This window comes from Neopsephotus bourkii, unplaced genomic scaffold, assembly GCF_033783945.1.
Source record: "Neopsephotus bourkii isolate Nb327-2 ecotype Australia unplaced genomic scaffold, CSIRO-AGI_Nbou_v1 NB_1184, whole genome shotgun sequence".
Lineage (NCBI taxonomy): Eukaryota > Metazoa > Chordata > Aves > Psittaciformes > Psittacidae > Neopsephotus > Neopsephotus bourkii.
The window spans coordinates 287,232-306,856 of NW_026901669.1; the positions used below are offsets into that span (position 1 = coordinate 287,232).

Genomic DNA, 19,625 nt, shown 5'->3' on the forward strand with positions numbered 1-19,625 from the left:
TATGTCAATCTCCAAGCAGCACCAGTTTTCCTTGAAGCACAGACTCAGGCCATGTTCTTTGAGAACCTGGAAATGTGTGTTTTGTACCTTTGCACTTCAGAGAGCCCCGCATATTGCATTTCATCTCAGAGAATACAGTATTATCAAGTACAGAAGCCACAGTGATGACTGTACTTCCACAAACCTTTATGATTTTTCCAGTTATGGAAAGAGCTGTAAGATGTAATCTTGGCCACTCCCCTATCCATCATACAGATGTTTACAGCTTGGGGGCTTTCATTACACTGAGAAATACTTATCAAAATAGAAGCCTAATTAACACCTCTTACAAAGTCTGCAGAAAGTGATTCACTAGTGTTACGCTGTATACAGCAATAACTGGATTCGTTGAGCACTTCAAGCAATTTGACAGCAATATCATGCACCTGTGTAGTTTTGGCACAGCCCTTGCAAAAGTGTTCACTGTCAAGAGAATTACTCAGGGCAGAACTGAGACTCGCTCCAAACCAGATTATAGCCTAATGATGACTTTCACGGCACAATCAAGACACACAAACACAAGTTGTTCCAAAAGGCTTCTTCTACTATTAGCTGCTCAAGACAGATTAACAGTAACAATTAAAGGAAGAAAAGGGAGAAGTTTGGGTTTTTTTTAAATAAAATTTTAATGTGCTATATAGGCATGATTGCTACAAGATCTTCCACCTATACGCAATACTGCAACACGCCGCGTTTTCACTGTACATTAAAAAGTCTGAGAATAATATTCCTTCACTGGAAAAATATCATACAATCACTTAAACAAAGACAGCATTACAGTGCAAACAAAAATCCCCATTTTATTTATTCTGCAATTAATGAGCACTTCTTTCTAAAAGTCTTTTTAAAAAATAATAATAATAATTAAAAAAACCCACAAACCACACTTCCCACAGACAACCAACATTTTCTGGGATTATTTCCTCTGGCTGAATCAAGAACCCTGATCTAATCCTTGAAGCTGTAATAAACTTTACACACATCTGTGTGATGCTTATTCACCTGATTTGTACGAAGCAAGGATTCCAACCCAGAATCTGCAGACTGCAATAAAATGGCACCTGCTGGCTTCAGCTGACTTTCAGTCATGCCCATGACAAGATCTGGTACAACAGTTATCCCCATGAGGTAAAAACAATGTGCTTAAGGAAGCCTGGCAAGGCCTTGGTTGTTGTTGGTTTCTACTGGTAATTGCTCTTAGAGTATGGGCATACTTTTCCACTACAGGAATAAACCGGCCACAGAACAGCAATAGTGCCAAATTCTCAAAAATGCACTTCAACATGCAAAAGAAGAAATGTGACATACCTCTGTCTCAAGGGGCATGATGGAATTGCCAGAGCCCACACAGGCAAAGACTCAGACAGCAGCAGATTCAATCTAATTCTTAACCTCTGCAAGTTCTGCCACCCTCATGTACCCATACTCTTGTGGAAGAAGAATGTGCTGATTTAAAAGTGCCTGTATGCTTTTACCAATTGGATGATGTTAGGAGGAGAATGAAGAGTTCTGAAAAGACTTTTGGGAAATAAAAAGCAAGTGTAGGTGAGTATGTGAAAAAGGGGATGCTTAGTTTTATTGGAAAGGAATGTTGTCTCTTTGTACTCTATTTTGCCACTCTTCTCTCAGAAAACCACCAAGAGCCTATTACAATGCAGATTCAAATTCTGGGTGAAACAGCTGCAGCTTGACCCGCTACTGTTGCTGCACAGAATGACAATGGGCTCCTCACATATGTGATCCCGTCCAGTTCAAACTGTGTTGGATGTCATGTAAAGAACAAGGCAAGCTTAAAAGGAAGCAGAACATTCATCACCAGTGACATTATACAGGACATCCTTGAGGTTCTTATCAGATTAGACAATATAATGAAGCACTACTTTTACAGGCAGTAAGTGGTTATTCCATTACAATTCTCCTATTTGCACTTCTTTCTAAGCATACATAAAATGAAAGAGTAGTAGGTAAGAAAGCTGAATTAAATAACACACAATTTCACACTCCTATTGCAGCCTGTAAAATACATATACTGCATATAACCAGTACACTACTACAACAGCTGATGGGTTAATGCACATCATTCTAGACACAGGTGGGAAATGGCACAAAATGAGGACTACTAGGCTATTGATTGTCCAGTTCTAATTTCTGCACAATTATATATATATATGTATATACATAAAATTCATTTATCCCCTTGAACGAGCACACAGAGCATGTAGAAAATATCTCTCATGTAGATGGGCATTGAGTTGGTAGGACTAAGATTCAGAGAAGCTAGTGCAGTGCTTCTGGCTGACAGTGACTGAAATACAGCAGGAGGCTTCTGCTTATGGTGAAAATGAACACTGGCCAGAAGGTAGGTGTCAAGGGACCTTGTTTGAAAAATGTCTTGATACCCCAGAAAAACAAATTTCTGCTACATACCAAAGTTCTCATTTGTACAGCTGCAAATATCATCTTATGGAAAGCCAGTATTACACACACTTGTTAGTATGCTATCTCAGTAGGACTGTCTGATACAGATGAATGAGCAAGTGAAGATTGTGCCTACAAAGCTTTATAAAAGCCTTTGACCACCCACATGCATAAATACTAACCCATATATTAAAATGCCTCATTCTTAACTACCTAAAACATTACCGTTTAACTGCACCAAACAGAATTAGCTGCCTGCATCTATGAGTGAAACTTGCAAATGAATACAGTAACCCTTAAGAGATTATTTTACCAAAAAGGATAAAAATATGTAACAAATTACTTTTTCATTATATTCCATCTTCATAAATAATTGACCACGATTTGCTTTTACAAAATTATTTTAAGATTGTGTGCCTAATAGGAGTTCAAGATTTGACTACCCCAAGAAACTTCATTAAAAATCCCCCCAAACCCACCAGGCTAACTGAGCAGAGCCACAGGGACTCACCTGCTAAGCAGCTTTTTCTCAGGTCCACCAAGGGACTCTGGGGTCCCTCAGTCAGGTTACTCTTTCACACGAAGAAGTTTCTCAGGGTAGCAAGAGAATAAAAGTTGCTGGTGTTTTACTGCTGAGAAGAATTTGTTGATTCTTCTCAAAACACGGAGGAAGAACTGTCGGGAAGTACTTTCAGTCACAGAGAAGCTCTGTGAAGGTTGTCTGTTCTCTTTGTACTAAAACAAGATTTCTTTCTATTATGTAGAAGCCTAGTTTTGGAGGCACCCTGCAGCATTAGAGTACCTTACACAACTCTACAGGGCACCCACAATCCCAAGACTAAAGGCTGTCGCTCCATCACAGACCCAAGCACTGAATTTGGGCAATGAATTCTGTGCAACCTAGCATACTACTCACCTCCCATCCACAGGAAAGGGTGAGACTAGGTTATTAGAGGGTTCGCACAGCTACAGGGTAGAGCAGTGACAAGTGTTCTGCTCCTTTGATAGGCAGCTTTTTTGTAGTGTAGTAGTGGATGACTTCAGGAACACTGTCAAAGGGAGGGCTGTTCTGACCCAAGATGTACTTCTCTTTGGTCTTCATCAGCTTCATGTGCATAAAACCTTGACTGCTCCTGCAAGGAAAGCAAAGTGTTAGTTCATGCTTGTGCATAGGGAAGAGGGGAGCAGAATCACAACAGGCTCTCATTCATGAAAGGGAAGTAGGATAACAATGTATAGATAGTTGCTGGGTGATAGGCCAAGACAGTGGCCAGACCCTGACAGACAATGACAGCCTGCAACAGACAAGGACAGCCTGCAACAGACAAGGACACTGCAACACACAGGCAGCCTAACCCAGTATGTTGTTTTCATCCCATATGCTGTCTGGATTCAGGTGCAAGGTTGGAGATGATCCAGAGGTGTGCTAGACCACACCCGCTTTCCTGTCCTACCCAAGTATTTCCCTGTTTACTGTTCACTACAGCTAATCATTACTTCTGGACTAAAAGGTATCATTAGTCTTGGCCTGCCAGAGGGCTGAGGCTCTCTTCATTAGACACACAGGCAGGCCATGAGACTCACTCAGATGAAGCAAGGCTTTCCCTACTCTGTCCTGTTATCCATGGGACAGACAACACCCATTCCAGCCTCACAGCATCTGCCCAGAGCATGGCTATGTGCAGCATCTGGTGGTTTCAGCTGGGAAAACTTCTGCAGATGAGCCCATTCCCAACATCAATGGCATAAAGACTTTCATCCACCCTCTACTGAGCAAAAGCTGCTATCCTGAAGCCTTCCTGCAGGCAGGAACCAGTCTGTGTCTTCCACAGCTGCCCTAGGTTCAGCTGTAACAGTCATTTTTCTCTTTCCTGGTAGCTGGTGCAATGCTGTGTTTCAGCTTTAGTCTGAGAACAATGCTGGTAACACACCCATATTTTAGTTGTTGCTCAGTAGCACTTACCCTGATCAAGGACTGTTCAGTCTCATGCTCTGCCAGTGAGAAGGGGCACGGGAAGCCAGGAGGAAGCACAGACAGGACACTGGACCCAAACTAGCCAAACGGGCATTCCATATCACAGCACGTCATACTCAGTATAGAAACTGAGAGGAGTTACCCGGAAGGCCCAGATCTCTGCTCAGGTCAGGCTGGGTGTTGGCTGGTGGGTGGTGAGCAATTGTATTGTGCATCACTTGTGTTTATTGTTTTGGGTTTTTTTTTCTTCCCTTTTTAGTTTTATATTCTCTTCCTTTGTTATTTCCCTTATCATTATTATTATTGGTGGTAGCAGCAGTGGTTTGTGTTATACCTTAGTTACTGGACTGCTCTTATCTCAACCTGTGTAGTTACATTCTTTTGATTCTCCTCCCCATCCCATCAGGAGCACGAGGTAAGAAGAGGGGGAGTGAACAAGCGGCTGTGTGGTTTTGAGTTACGAGCAGGGCTTAAACCATGACAGCATTCAGAAGCATTCAGTTCCTAGATGACCTGCCTGCACAGTGCATTGCCTCTTTGAGTCTGCGCATTTAGCTGAGTTGTGAAATAATCCTAGTCTAAAATCCAGCCACATTTCTTGAAATTGAAATCCAAGTCATGAAATGAAAGTGGTGCAGGTGTGGTGCACACTGCTGCAAAAAGACATGGGAAGGGAAAACCCTGACTGAAAGAATTAGCTATTAGAGCCTAGGTAATGGCTGCTCTTCACTGAGAAAGACTGAAAAATAATACCCTATACTGAGGTGTTCTATTATTACATTAGAAAGGCACCTCTACGAGCTTCATGTGCTGAACATGTCAGTCATTGCTGAACACCTAAAACCCACTTGTAAGTGAGAGATGGCTCTCCTCTTCCTTTTGCACATCTACTTCCATTTCTTTCACCACCCTGCTTGCTAGTAAAGAACAGATGTAATATAAGGAGCTTGCAACTAGGCATTTCATCAGCAGTCATGGAATGGGAGCCCTGGTCACAACACAGTTTACCAGGATTATAGTTCTCTAGTTCTTACCCAGCTGTATGCAATTAAAAATAGGTTTAAGTAAAGAGTGGAAGGGTATGAGTGAGCCAAATATTTGTTTCCTCTTTTCCTACAGGAAAAAGGAAAATCAAGAAACAGTGCTGAAACTGATGTGGCCTATTGTGTACAAGGGGGTTAGATAAAATGTACAGGGGGGGTTGTCAAAATGTACAGGGGGGTTGTCAAAATGTACAGGGGGGTACTGCTTAAGTCATAGCTGGTTTAACGAGCTCAGCAGATGTCTTATCAGACAAATACCAGAACAAAACCTCCTAGTGAGGAGAATGGGGGGTTGTACAAGGAGTACTGCTTAAATCATGGCTGGCTTGACAAGCCCAGCAGTCGCCTTATCAGACAGTACTAAGATAAGGCTTCCTAGCGAAGGGAATAGCCCGTTAAACCAGCTAGACATGGACCAGACCCATCCAGCTCCTAAAGAGCATGCGTGAGGGCCAGAGGTAAAAAGTTCAAGCCTGAGGAAGACTCGTTTACTTCATCTTGAAGACCCCTACCCACAAGAGGAAGACTACTTACTTCATCTGAAGACCCCTGCCCAAGACCACCAGGAGGCACTGCGCATGCGTGGAGCGCCTTTTAGCTCATTATAATACGAAGCGGGGATAGAATATGAATATGTATAGGCGTATTGTGCGATCTAATACCTATGTATGACTTTACAGGATAAATGTAAAAGGAAAATGGCACTGAGGCACGCATGCCTTTTGGAGGACCAATCCCCCGTGCGTCTTCAGCTGAATAAAGCATACCTACTTTACAACTTTAACCACGTTGTGGAGTCTATTCCGCTATCAAGTGCAGGGCTGCTGTAGGAGGCACAAAAGCATGCACAGCTCCCCCTCGGGCCTTTGGAACCTTTTTATTCTGGGAAGGTAGATCATATTCCTTCATTCTGCTATGGAGAATTTAAACAATGCTGACAAGGAGGCCCAGTTCTCTGGATTACAATCCATAGAAAGATGCTTTTTTGCTTAAAACGCCATCAACAATAATAGTTCTTTGTTTCTAACTGAGATGAGCTGTACATCATAAAGGTCTTCTTTGTTGACCCCAGATGTACCCAATTCACACGTAATTATTTTTCGTTACGCAAACTGATATATCAAAATAACAGACACTGACTTGAACAACTTAAGCTACCCTGATGTTTTATATACAGTTGCATTTTAATTTGTTAACAAAGCAACTTGGACACTTTTTTAATACCTTTGGAATGATAACTTTTGGAATTTTAATCAGACAGAAAACTTGTGCAAATTCCCCATGTGAGTTAAGCCTGTCTGGCCCTCTCAAAGTCAATGGAACAAAGAAAGATTTCCTGCTGCAGGAAAAGATTATTTTAAGAGATGTCTACTGTGCAATCTTCAGTTATATTAAATGAAATTAAGCAAGTTCTACCATCTTTTAAGTTTTCAAATACAGGTAATACTTGCATAGATTCTCATTGCCAGACATTGATGTGTTTTGAGAAACCTAAAATTAGTCCTTTGTTACTAGAGAAAAAGAAAATCATAAACCCCAAACTTCAAGAGTAAGAACCTCACGAAGCTAAGGAATAGACTTTAAATCACTGTCACTTAATCTCAGTACAAAATCAGGGTGTTTTCCTTCTTTCCTGAATCAGAAATGTGTGATACTTAACTGAAAAAAAATGCCGTCTCACACATGCTGATAAATGTCCCTGAGCAGCACAAACACATCTAAAAGTCAGTGGTGAGTCTGAATGCCTGGAAGAAGCATGCAACATTTGGACAGGAACAGATGCTACAGTTTTGCCAAAGAATGATCTTAGATGCAGAGCTACACAATTACCAGAACATATTTCACCCCATAAAGAAATTCCAACATCTTACTGACCTATATATGAAATACTTTCCCATTTCTATGACTAACTACAATCATTTTGGCCTAAATAACAATAATAATAAAGAAAACACAGTGCCATAGATAGAGCAATGCAACCACAGATGACAGAAGTAGCTCATCAGATTCCAGTATCAACCAATCAGATATTGGAACCCTTGCTTTAGTAAACTAGAATGGAAAAAGGTCATGCTCCTACATATTCAAACACAAGTGTCTTTGGCTCCTGTATCATTCAGGTAGACTTGGAACTGCATTTTAAAAGAGCCAGTTTCACCTGTCTTTTGTTTCCCATTGTAGCCAGAATTCTGTCAGTCTCTTGACAACATATTTCCAGCATGATTAAAACAAACAAACAAACAAACAAAAAAACAACAAAAAAACACCACCCCAAAACAACCAAAACCCAGCTAAATTAAATCCCTATTTTTTTATTCTTTAATGTGGTTCATTTATGCAGTTACACAACAAAGACCATTTTATTATTTGTCCCCGAACAATGTTCTGTGACAACAATTTTTGCACATTTTGCAGTGACAGCGCTAGTAGTACAGTCCCAGAAACTTCATACTGTAATTCACTGCCTTTTTCTAGTCAACCCTCATAAGCATAGAAATGAGTCATACTCACAGCAGAGTCTGCTCTCAACACAGATTAAAGGATTTGCCGCAAGATGACAATTAACAGTCAAATCCTCTTCACAGCACAAGAGGGAACTGTGAGTTCATTCCTGTGTATGTGTGTGGCTTTGTGTAAATTCAACTTTTCCGTAATATTTTCCATGTTATCTCTCCTTCACAGATACTTCAATACGTGTAATCCTTTATTCATGTAGTCACTCATGTGAGTATACAGATATTCTGCCTATTATACCTTACTATATCACAGGCTGATATATCCCTACCCCACAGCCTAATGGGAGGATGCAGGCTACAGATGGCTAAGTGCTTTTCAGAGCACATTAATTAGCAATCGAAAAGTGGCTGTGGTTATTTGAAAGTATTTCATTAAGGCTTCTGCACCCAGTCATAATTTTTAATCAACATGTTTAAACAGTGAAGCAATTTCTCCTCAAACTTATTACACAAAGAAAGAGCAAGACATCAAACTCAATCAGGTAACTAAGGACAAATTTGATAACCACTTTAGGACTCTAGTCCAATACACTGCCAGAACAAGCCTGGATAGCTCAATCTTCAGCAGTGCTTTCCCATGTTCAAAGCAGAGTCAGCAGAGACCATATCCATTGCTTCAGGGCTCTTGTTGGATGAATTTCCATTTCAACAGAACTGAATGGGGAAACAGGCCTTAAGGAGCACCCAGACGCAGCTCTAGTGTTCTAGTGTAGAAAATATTCATTAAAGCTGGACTCTAGGAGAGGCAAATCTAGTATACATCCTAGTACTCCTCTTGTGAACCCCTTCAGTTTGGCTGTTGAACCTTACACCAACAGGTTTTACTTGGTTTACTGTGCCCGGCTGTGGGGTAGTACTCCCTTCCCTCCTATAAATCAGAGAGCCTTCCAGCCTCATGTGGAGGGTCCAAGCTCAAGACAACTCCACCTGCTTCTTCAAGTCTGACAACATTCTTTTTTGGGAGCTGGTTTTCACACAACCAACAGACACTGAGGCCTTAAGGTCTCATTCAGTCTTCCTTGAGACCACACAGCTGACAGAGAACTTGGTGCTCTACCCTGGCAATTCCCCTACCTTGTGAGAAGGGGGTATGTTCTTAGAAACAACACAGAAAAGAAAGCAGAAAGCCATGAGACTTGACAGAGGTGGAGAAGCTGAGAGATATTGTGCTTAAGATCTAGTAAACCTTTCTATTTCAGATATTTCTAGGAGGCCTTTGTTCTTCTTCCTCTCTTTTGCTTCTGGCAAGAAATGTAACCAAGGATGTGCTTTTGTGAATCACAACTAACCTACTATTTGAACAGATACATCAGCTCAAGAACACACAACAGTAGCAGTGGCCTCAAAACCCAGCCCCCTCCCTTTGGTTACAACAAGCCAAGAGAAGGTGCTATGTGCTTTAATGGGAATCAAACAACGTGAACAGGTTTCTCCCAAGCAGAGGATCTCAGGACAATCTTGTTCAGTAAGGCTTACAAAGTGCTGTGCAACAGCCCACAGTGAATACATTATGTCTAGTTTCCATTGCACTTGCACATCTCCAGGCACTGGCAAAGAGCACCAAGCATGCAGGTGCTAGGGACAGACAGGCTTCAAGTACAGGGGGCACTGGAAATAACTAAGGACAGCAGTCCTCCAGTTCTGTCTGAGAATAAAAGCCCTTGCTGCTCTTACGCCTCTGCAGACTACTTAAGACCTGCTGTGTAGTACACAGTGGTCTCTGGCACACAGTGGTCTCTGGTTAAATGATAGGGAGAGCCTGAAGCCAGGCACGCTTGGGCCTGCTACCATTTGGAGTGGATCAGCCTGCACAGCACTTGATCTAGAGACCTGTAGGGTCCCATAGGCAGCCTTGAGGCATTGCTCATATAGTTCTGGCATTTCAGCTCAGAAAGTCACAATTCAATCACAGTCTGTCTATGTTAAGTCATGGCATATGTTTTTTAAATCAAAACATTAATGAGGTAGGATTAAAGCGGTTTTGAAATAGGACCTGGATGCACTTGGTGGGTAATGCAGGAGGATGAGGAATTCCAATGGGGATTTGATTTTGGGTGAGAATAGCCAATAAATTAAACTATATGATGTTAAGTGCTACATAACACTATATATATTGTCACTTTGTTTGTATGCATATGGTGGCCATCACTGGACACTGAGCATCTCATGGCATCTGTCTCCAGATCTGAGAATTGGAACCCATGTCCCTTTGATTAATGAAGAATTAACCAGAAACGTGCAGTGGTGATGGAATCAGAGCTGGCTTCAGTATTCAGTAATCCAGCACCACAAACCATGTTTCTTGCCCCAAAAGACTGTTATAACCCAATCACGTTGTTAAAGCCCAACACCACGCACTCAATGAACTCAACAAATCTTTATAAGGGCAGCCCAGGGACTATGGGAATGACACCTCTGTGTGTGCACATGTACATATAGGCAGGGTGCTGACTGATGGAGCTGAACATGAGCCAGCTTGTGCCCAGACAGCCAAGATGGCCAGCAGCATCCTGGCCTCTATCAGCAATAGTGTGGCCAGAAGGGCCAGGGCAGTGATCATCCCCCTGCACTGTTGAGGCTGCATCTCGAATCCTCTGTTCAGTTCTGGGCCTCTCACTACAAGAGAAACATTGAGGTGCTGGAGCGGGTCCAGAGAAGGGCAATGGAGCTGGTGAAGGGCCTGGAGCACAAGTGTGATGAGGAACGGCTGAGGGAACTGGCGGTGTTTAGTCTGGAGAAGGCTCAGGGGGGACCTTATCGCTCACTGCAACTGCCTGAAAGGAGGATGGAGACAGGAGGTGGCTGGTCTCTGCTCCCAAGGAACAAGCAATAGAACAAGAGAAAACAGCTTCAAGCTGCGCCAGGGGAGGTTAACACTGGATATTAAGAACAATTTCTTCCCCAAAAGGGTGGTCAGGCATTGGAACAGGCTGCCCAGAGTAGTGGTGGAATTACCATTCCTGGAAGTGTTCACAAACTGTGTAGACAAGGCCATCAGTGACATGGTTTAGTGGTAGCCTTGTCAGTGCTGGGGCAATGGCTGGACTTGATGATCTTGAAGGTCTTTCCTAACCTGGTTGATTCTAGGATTAAAAAGAGTCTTATATTCAGTTGGCATTCTCAAAAACACTGCAATGAGGCACCTGCACACAACTCCAACAGCGCTCATGCCAGCAACCCAATGCCTGCAGCTCCTTTATGATTTTTTAAAAGTCCAGTTGCATATCCTACTCATATCCTTGTGATCATCATGGAAATTAACTGCCTGCCAGTGACATCAAGCAGCAACTAAAGTCTGCAATTGAGTATTTCAGCAGCATTTTTCTGTAAACAGAAATAATTTTACTTCCAGCAATGGAGTCACCACTATGAAGCGGGCTATACACATCCTCAGTACAATCTGATGAGGGGATGGATGGTTGCTATGGTTAAATCTGCCAACTACCCCATGCACACCTTGTTTAAGCACTTTGATACAACCCATGTATCTGTGCTGGAGAAATGGGTCTTACATATGTCACTTAAAAATGAAGCACAGGAAGGAGTAAGAAGCCACCTGAACATCGGCTTAGCCAATGCAGTGAAGTCAACAAAACTGAAAGAACACAGAGACTTGAAATCTCTTTGACTGTCACACAGCACATGCACTTCTACTAAATCCAAAGTGGAGCTACAAACCCAGTCTGGAATTCACTTGTTTAGACCGGCAGACTAAACCAAGGTAGAGTAGATGTGGCCCTTTATTTCTAAGGAGCTTATGAATGTAAAAAGGATTAGGTTTGCTGCTGTCTACAGAGGTGTACCTTTCACCATCATCCCCAGGCAGTAAAATGTGTCTCCAGAACAGACCTATTAAGAAACCATGTAAAAGCCAAACTGTCAGGAGTAATGCTAGCAAAAAAATCAAACATGCTTGTGTCCCAGACCTACCTGGAAGGTTAGGTTTCGTATCAGACCCTATCCTGTAACAAGGAAAGAAAAGGAAACAATTCTCTTTACAGATGTACAGCCTATATGAAAGTCAAGGGGCTTTTTGCTCTCCTGCATGAGTGCCTGGAAACTTCCTCTGCTGGAAATGCAAGTGAACTTATGTCCCTGCCCTTGGCAGAAGGGTTGGACTAGATGATCTCTGAAGGCTCCTTCCAACCCAAACCATTCTATGACATGTTGAAGCCAACATCTGTAATGTATCCTAATCAGCTTACGGTACGTGTAGCAACTTCAAAGCAGCACTGAGACTAGAACAATCCTCATTTCCTAATTCTGTATATCATTCATTATTGATCCTGGGCTTTTTACTTTGAAGAACTGTAGCAATACTGTACAGCTGTAGCACAGTAAACTATACAAAGCTTTCCTTCCATGTATGAAGCAAAAGAAATAAAATCCCCAAACAATACAGTTGCTTATTCACCCTGAAGCAGAAACAGCAGGTTCATTTTGTTAGATAGGCATCAAATGAAGACTAAAAATCTCTTAACATCCCCAAATTGCAAGATCCTAAATTCAGTGATTGTCACTATATAACATGCACACTGACAGTCTCAAACTCACTGGGTGCCCTTCTCAGCTGAACCACTGCAGCAAAAGACTGGATCATTTTCTATTCTTGTACCAGAAAAATTATAGCTTATAAATTACATTTATTATTTATTACATTTATTTTTTTAACTTGTAAGTACTCACTTCAGTGAAAGAGAATAGTCATGCTTGCTTGTTTGACTATTTCTTACAAGGTAGCTACACTCTTTACATAAACGTAACAGGTTTTCTGCATCCGTCCGACTGATTGCTCCATGATACCATCTAGGAAAAAGCAGACAGATTAATACACACATTCCAACTCATACTCCTTTCACTACTTCTTTTCTTTAAGATATGAATAATGGTTACTATCACATGGATATCTTCTAAATTCATATCATGAATAAAAAGTACATTGGTTGCATTATCTGTGATATATCAGTATTTCAAATAATATACAAAAGAACAAGAAATTAAACAAAGGCAAACAAAAAGAAAATTGCATCTGAAGGATATGAAAGTTAACAGTGGAAAACATTTGCAAAAATAAATCTTTGAGAAAGAAGAAGAATGATAAAGTGTGAAGATCTATAATGAAGACACTTATTCTAAACATAGCTGTGACAAATCAGAGCGCTTTAAGTAAAACTCTGGTGGATCTGTGGAGTGGGTGCGATCAATTTAGGGAAGAAAAGAATTGGGGAGAGAAGAGGTAGGTCCTCCACTAAACTGAACACTGCAAACAAAGAACCTCCTCAGCACATGCTGCTCGGCATCAGCAATTAAAATCTCACAGTCACAGTAGCAAATGCTGACCCTTCTCTCAAGTTTCCATAGCAATGTAATGTGTTCAGTCCTGCACTGGGTCAGTCACATCTCTGAGGAAGATCTCTCCCTTCCTGCAGTTGCCAGATGCACTTTGAAGCACAGTGTGACACTACCATGCCTTATATGGTAGTGTCATAATGCTTACATCAGGAATGGCTTACAGCAGGAATGCTTACATCAGGAATGGCTGCTATGTGTTATTATCAGGAACTGTCACTGGCCTTGGGCAAAAAGTTTTTTTCCATTTGTTGTAATTTTATTTATCTGCTAAACTTACTCTAAGGGAGATATTCCAACTAAAAGGTGAATAAAGACCAGACAGATTCCTTTGACGGAACTCTTGCTCTTAACTACCTTGTGCTGATGCCAGCTCCATGCCAAATCTGATAAATGTGCTACACAAAAGTCGGTGCTCAAATTAAAAATTCATTGTGTGCCTGATTACAGCCACAGCTTTCATTAGAGAAAGCTAAAAACGGTTTATAAATTTGTATATTCATGGCAGACTAGAAAGGGAGTCCCTGACAGTTCCATCACTTCACAAATAAAATTGAGACACATATGCAAATGTTTTCAGGGGTTGTTCTTCCTATCTCCCATGGAATATTTACTGCTGAAAGATATTTCTGAATAAGTAATTTGAATACTACGTTACCTTCTGAGTGTAAGGGAAGAATATTAACTCTAAGTGTGAATCAGAAAATGGTTTTAGGACAGTCTAAAAATTCTCCCCTTTATCTATTTCCTATTTCTATATTTTTTCTGACCCAGGCAAAACCAGGGAGATACCCTGGACTCTGACATTCAGAAGGAATTATTTCATCTATAGTTTAGATCTGATGCTCCCTAGTTGTCAGATTCACAGAAAAAGAATGCAGGGCTGGTTTCAGGAAGCAAAACCTGCTTTTAAAACAAGTTGGAAGAAAAGCAGTGAAGTATGAAGACAACTGCTGATGGAGAATATTTGATTCACAGGTGAACCATGGAAGTTGTTTTGGCTACAGCCAAGATGAAAGAGGAGTAGCCAGAAGTGTAATTGCTTGTGAATCATATGCCCATGTAAATGGAACACCGTGATTGCTCCAGCTAGGTAGCAAGATAAGCATGGTGAGATAATCAGCTTAAAGTTCCTGGCAAATCTGCTGTCTCAACTGTAGTGGCTCAGTTTGCCCTGACTGTGTTTATTTTTTAAATGTTAACATACAGGTATTTGTACAGATGATCAAAGACAAAACAGTGAAATGACAGCTTCTGATAGATACCAGTGCAAAAGCATGAGGCATAGAAACCTGAAGACATGCACACCTTCTAATATATCCTGGAAAACAGGCACACAGTGCTAACCTGATAGCAAAATTGAAAGCATCCTGACTGTGGCTTATAGAACGTTCTTCCTGATGTCCCTTACTTTCTCAAGGGCCAGGTTTCAGCTGCAGCTGAAGTGGCTGCAGCTCCACTGCAGCTCTATCGAAAACAGGACAGCTGCACCAATTATACAGTAAGTATAATAAGTTATTACAGCTCATATAATGCACAACATTACTCTGTTTTTGAACCAGTCAGAGCAAAACAGGAAGTCACCAGGTCTTGTAGATAAGACTGGGAGGGATTCACTTTCAAGAACACAATAGAAACAGCAGAACATACTTTATTCTTTTCAGTATTATTGAGGAAGTGGAACAAATTCATTCAACTCTCCTGGATCCAAGAGTTACTAAGTTCATAGTTACATTTTTCTTAATCACAACTAAACAACTAAAAGTATTTTCTTGATACAGTATTACACCTTGGTATTTCTCCCTGTTTGGGAAATTTGCTAATCTACTTGTCCACTTGTATGCTCAGGAACAAAGTATTCTCACAAAAAGCACATTCATATCAAGAAATGACTTCTTTGCCTTTCTGTGTGAATCCATTGGCTTCACAGTGCTCAGAAATATCAGCGTAACCTGTGCAAACTGGTCCACAAAAAGATTTTTTTTTTTGTTTTTGTTTGCGTAACAGAGGATTCTGGCCCCTTCTGTGAGGCTGCACCTTTGGTATAACATAGTACAGTGGGTCATTCCATCACACAAGCCAATCTGTAAAATGGTTCAAGGAAGGGTAATCATATGGCAGGATAGAGGACACCTTTGTGGATATCAGACATTCACCGCAGGGTTTTCTCCCAGAACTTGAGTTTGGAGCTGATAGAACTGCCTCTAAATACCACCCTCAAGCTTGACACCACCAGAGTTGAAATGTCTCTTTTCTGAAGGCTTTGTAAATGGTCTCATCAGTCTCTCTCTGGAGCAGGGTACATCTGGGGCACTAGAAACATGCTATGCAGCCATAAAGTTATGGAATCTGTGCAGCTTTAAAGCACAATTTGCATATAGGTGATATGCATCTGTTTTCCCTAATACAATGTAATCAACACAGTTGAAGTGGAATAATTGCACATTCTTGGCAGACAAATTTCACTGTCCCTGAGGTGAATTTCCTGCTTAAGAGCATTTTGTCTCCAACAAAGTTAATCACACAATTAACAGGAATATTTTTTTGCACTAACACGGGAAACTGAGGAGGGTGAACTAGACAGGAAGATCTGGGACACTTGCTGCTTCTGTAATTGGGGAGGCAAAGAGCTAGAGAGCAATTACTTACATCTGCTTTTCCAGTTGAATAGTTGGATCTATTCTCTCCCCCAGGATCCCACAAAACTCTGGACTGCCATGTTTGATGGGTTTAAAGCCTCCTCCAGGTGCTCTTAACTGCCTGTGCTGGTCATTTGAGGGAGAAGATGCTTGTCGTTTCACACTTCCATTAAATTGGGCTGCAAGACACACAATAATTACCTCTCCAAGCAAGGTTAACAAGGACCAGAATAGTAGCACTTAGAGAAGGTTTCACACTTCCCAGCAAGAATAAACATTCACCCACAAGCATCAGGATGTAGCGGTTTATCCACAAACTTATGTAAAGGTGTTTCTAACTATGCAAAATTCAGTCCTAAAACTCTTCTGCCTTTCCAACAGCAAAATCCACATTTTCCAACAGCAAAATCCACGCTCTCCCAAACCTTGTTACAATAACTAAGGCTTATCTTAGCATTTGATACTTTCCAAGAGATGATACTGTTAAGCACATAACAGAAACAAAGATAGGCCCCTGCCCTAAATACAGTAACAAACAAGTGAGAACATCTGAAATCAGTGGAATCAGATGCCTCAATGGAATCATCCTAATCATCCTAACCCATCTAACATCCACATCAGAAATACTGGCAAGCAGCAATTAATTGAAAGTGTATTCGCTTATGCAAATGGACACAAAACTTTTGTTTTGAAACATTAAGGTACAAAGTGACAAAAAAGGAAAATAGCATTTATTAGTCTCTTTCACAAGCTATATTATTCCAGGAAAACCAAAATAACTTATTTTCCAAATCTGTAATTTTTAGAGCACTGCAACATCTATAGCAAAGCATATACTAATGATGAGGCGCTGGCACAGGTTGCCGAAAAAAGCCATGGCTGCCCCATCCCTGGAAGTGCTCAAGGCCAGGTTGGATGGGTCTTGGAGCAACCTGGTCTAGAGGAAGGTATCCCTGCCCACAAACTGGGTGATCATAAGATACTTTCCAACCCAAATCATTCTGTGATTCTATGTCAGCATTATCATTCTACATTTACTCCACTTACAGATTCCACATATCTATGTAATTTCAAAAAATTAAAGACAGAATATTGACAGAAACCGTGAAAGGAGCTACCCACACCATCTTCCTTACTTCCACTGCCTTCTGTGGTTTGCTGCTTCATCAAAAACTAACACTCTAAGCTGCAGATGAATCAGGAGGCAATCAACAAAACGTGTACAAACACACACAGTACAATGAGCTCCCCTATGATTTTCAAGACCTGTGAGCTTCAAGATCAGAGAAAATGGTACAAGGCCAACAGCGTGTTGTAGATCTCATGCATTTACACAGCCACTTAGGCATGTGGCTGTAGTACTTATTGTTTTAACATGACACTATACCACAGGAAGATAGCTATAATGTTCAAAAACATAATGCATACAAAATAGAGGTATGTTGGATGCCTTCCTCATGCGGCTTAGGACACTTCCAAATTTTCTATTCAGAGAAAGTAGGCGCAAATTATGTAAAAATTGGACGAATTTATTTCATCATATTCTGAAGTATGCATGGCAGAAATATACTTGTTATTTCTTAAAATGGTAACTCAGATTTAACCTCATTACATCGGTAATGAAAGCTGATTAGCATAACAAGGAGAAATATTGCATGTATGTACTTGCCAGTGACATATATAAACAGCACTATTATTTCGACTGTAAGAAAACCACCTGGATATAGTTTGTGAATTCTGTGGAAACTGGTGAACTTAATGTCAGCTTCTGACCAACCAACCTCTTTCACACCAAAAAATTCAGTTCATGGGACAAACATGAAACTCAGCTTCATAAACAGCAATATCTTTACAACATGATGGTTAGAATTAGGGTCTGTTCTCAAAAAATAGCACAAAATTAAATTTCAGATGCTTTTGAATATTTTTTCTGTCTGAAAAGCTCAGGCATCTCTGAATCTCTTGCCCTTCCATGTATTTTTTTGGCGGGGGCGTGGAGGTGGGGAGGGGTGAGAAAGAATTTAAATCGGCAGGAAGAAGGAATCTGAAAGGTATATCCAGGCAGATTAAACTGACAAGTGTGATACCCAGTCAGGCACCAAACCATGCAATGCTGTTATCAGGGCTGAGTATAGTCCCCTTTTAACCAAAGCTACAGTATATACAGTGAAGGTTCAGAAGCTTGGCTACATGCAGCGGGAAATATAAAGTTTTTCACTGCTGTAGTACTTCTGTTTATATAGCCATTGCAGTTATAGAACTGAGTGCGTACCTGACCCTTCCTCACAGTTCACATGGCCTCTCTTCCCCCACCCTGTAGCTGGTGCCATGCTCCTCTGTTGATGGAGTCATGCCAGAAATTCTCTGCTTCAAGTGCCCAGGTCCTAGGCTTTCTGTATAACAGCAGTTGTCAAGGAGCTCATGATGAGCGCTGAAAACTAGTACCACATGGCCCTCTTTGTAACAGAGGCGCACTTGTTTTGTAAAGCAATACTCAAGACAGGATTTACAGATTTTACATGCACTTGCTTTACCCAAAGGTTTGCTGTCCCATATGACAACCTGGAAAGACCTCATTGGCTCATTTGGGAGCCAGTGTCAACCTGACATTCCTGAACTGGGCTTTCGCTTCCAAGGCAGACTGATGTACCACGAAACTACTTCATTCATGCTACTTTGCCAGCCTCAGCTCTTCTAGGCAAACTAGTTTGCCCGGCTCAGCAAGAGGTCTAACACGACGTGCCCAATTCCCATAAAAAGCCATCAAAACCACATTTCATCTTCAGCTGTACAGCCTCCAAGGAAATAAAACCAAATTTGTTTGTTAAAGAATTCAAGCTTCAGACAGTCAAAATGCTGCACTCCAGCTTTACTACACAGAGAGAAATCTTTCAGCACTAAACAGCAGAAGTCCCTGGGGAAGGCTGTACATAGCTTGCTCCACAATGTCAGCATGATGCCAGCCCCAGCCACAGCGCTTAGGAGTCACACAGAAGACACACTGCCCTCTATGGTCTTTTATTCAGCCCAAAGGCTTTACTTACCCTCCTATCTTCAAACAAAATATTCTTTGTTCTCAAGTAGCTCTAAGTCCAAGAACACACATAAGAATGGCTGAACATGCCTCCAGCCAAGCAAACACTGGACAGATTGGCAAAAAATAACTGGAAGCATTTCAGCTGACACAGTCAGCAAGAATTAACTGTTCAGCCTCTTTGCAGTTCTTCAACTGCAATCTGCAGTCACTGTAACCCAGACATTCCGATAGCATCTGGCTTAGCCCAAAGGTCTAGAAGAACGGGTATGAAAAAGGAAGCACAACATCCTTCTTCTCTGTGGGCAGAAATGCTAATAGGAAAGGGTCTTGGGTGATAGGGAGTAGGTGTCTGAAGATGGGAGAAATCTCAAGGAGATGTAAGAAGGTAACGGAGTGGCAACAAGTGTCAGCTAGAAAGACAAATGAGACTAAACACAGATGCAATTCTGTAGGACATAAGAGAGGGTAAAAGATGACCACAAACAAAAGAAAGATGGACAAGAGCAGATGTGGCAGAGGGAAAACAGTGAAAACTCTTCAGAATCTGGAATGGAGTATAGAGAAATTCCCTGGAAAAAAATGTGGAGAGCAGGCTAAGACCCACTGCAA

At 41.3% G+C, this 19,625-nt stretch overlaps 1 protein-coding gene across 1 annotated transcript in view; it reads right to left on the reverse strand.

The window, feature by feature from the left end:
* Positions 1 to 813: 813 nt before the first annotated feature.
* SHB (SH2 domain containing adaptor protein B) overlaps positions 814 to 19,625 on the reverse strand; it is a 68,411-nt gene continuing 49,599 nt past the window's right edge. Inside the window, exons 4-6 of the mRNA XM_061364069.1 lie at positions 15,990 to 16,158; positions 12,678 to 12,797; positions 814 to 3,590 (exon numbers count right to left, since the gene is read on the reverse strand). Coding sequence (XP_061220053.1) covers positions 3,407 to 3,590; positions 12,678 to 12,797; positions 15,990 to 16,158 — 473 coding nt within the window. The 3' untranslated portion in view covers positions 814 to 3,406. The remainder of the gene's footprint in view (positions 3,591 to 12,677; positions 12,798 to 15,989; positions 16,159 to 19,625) is intronic.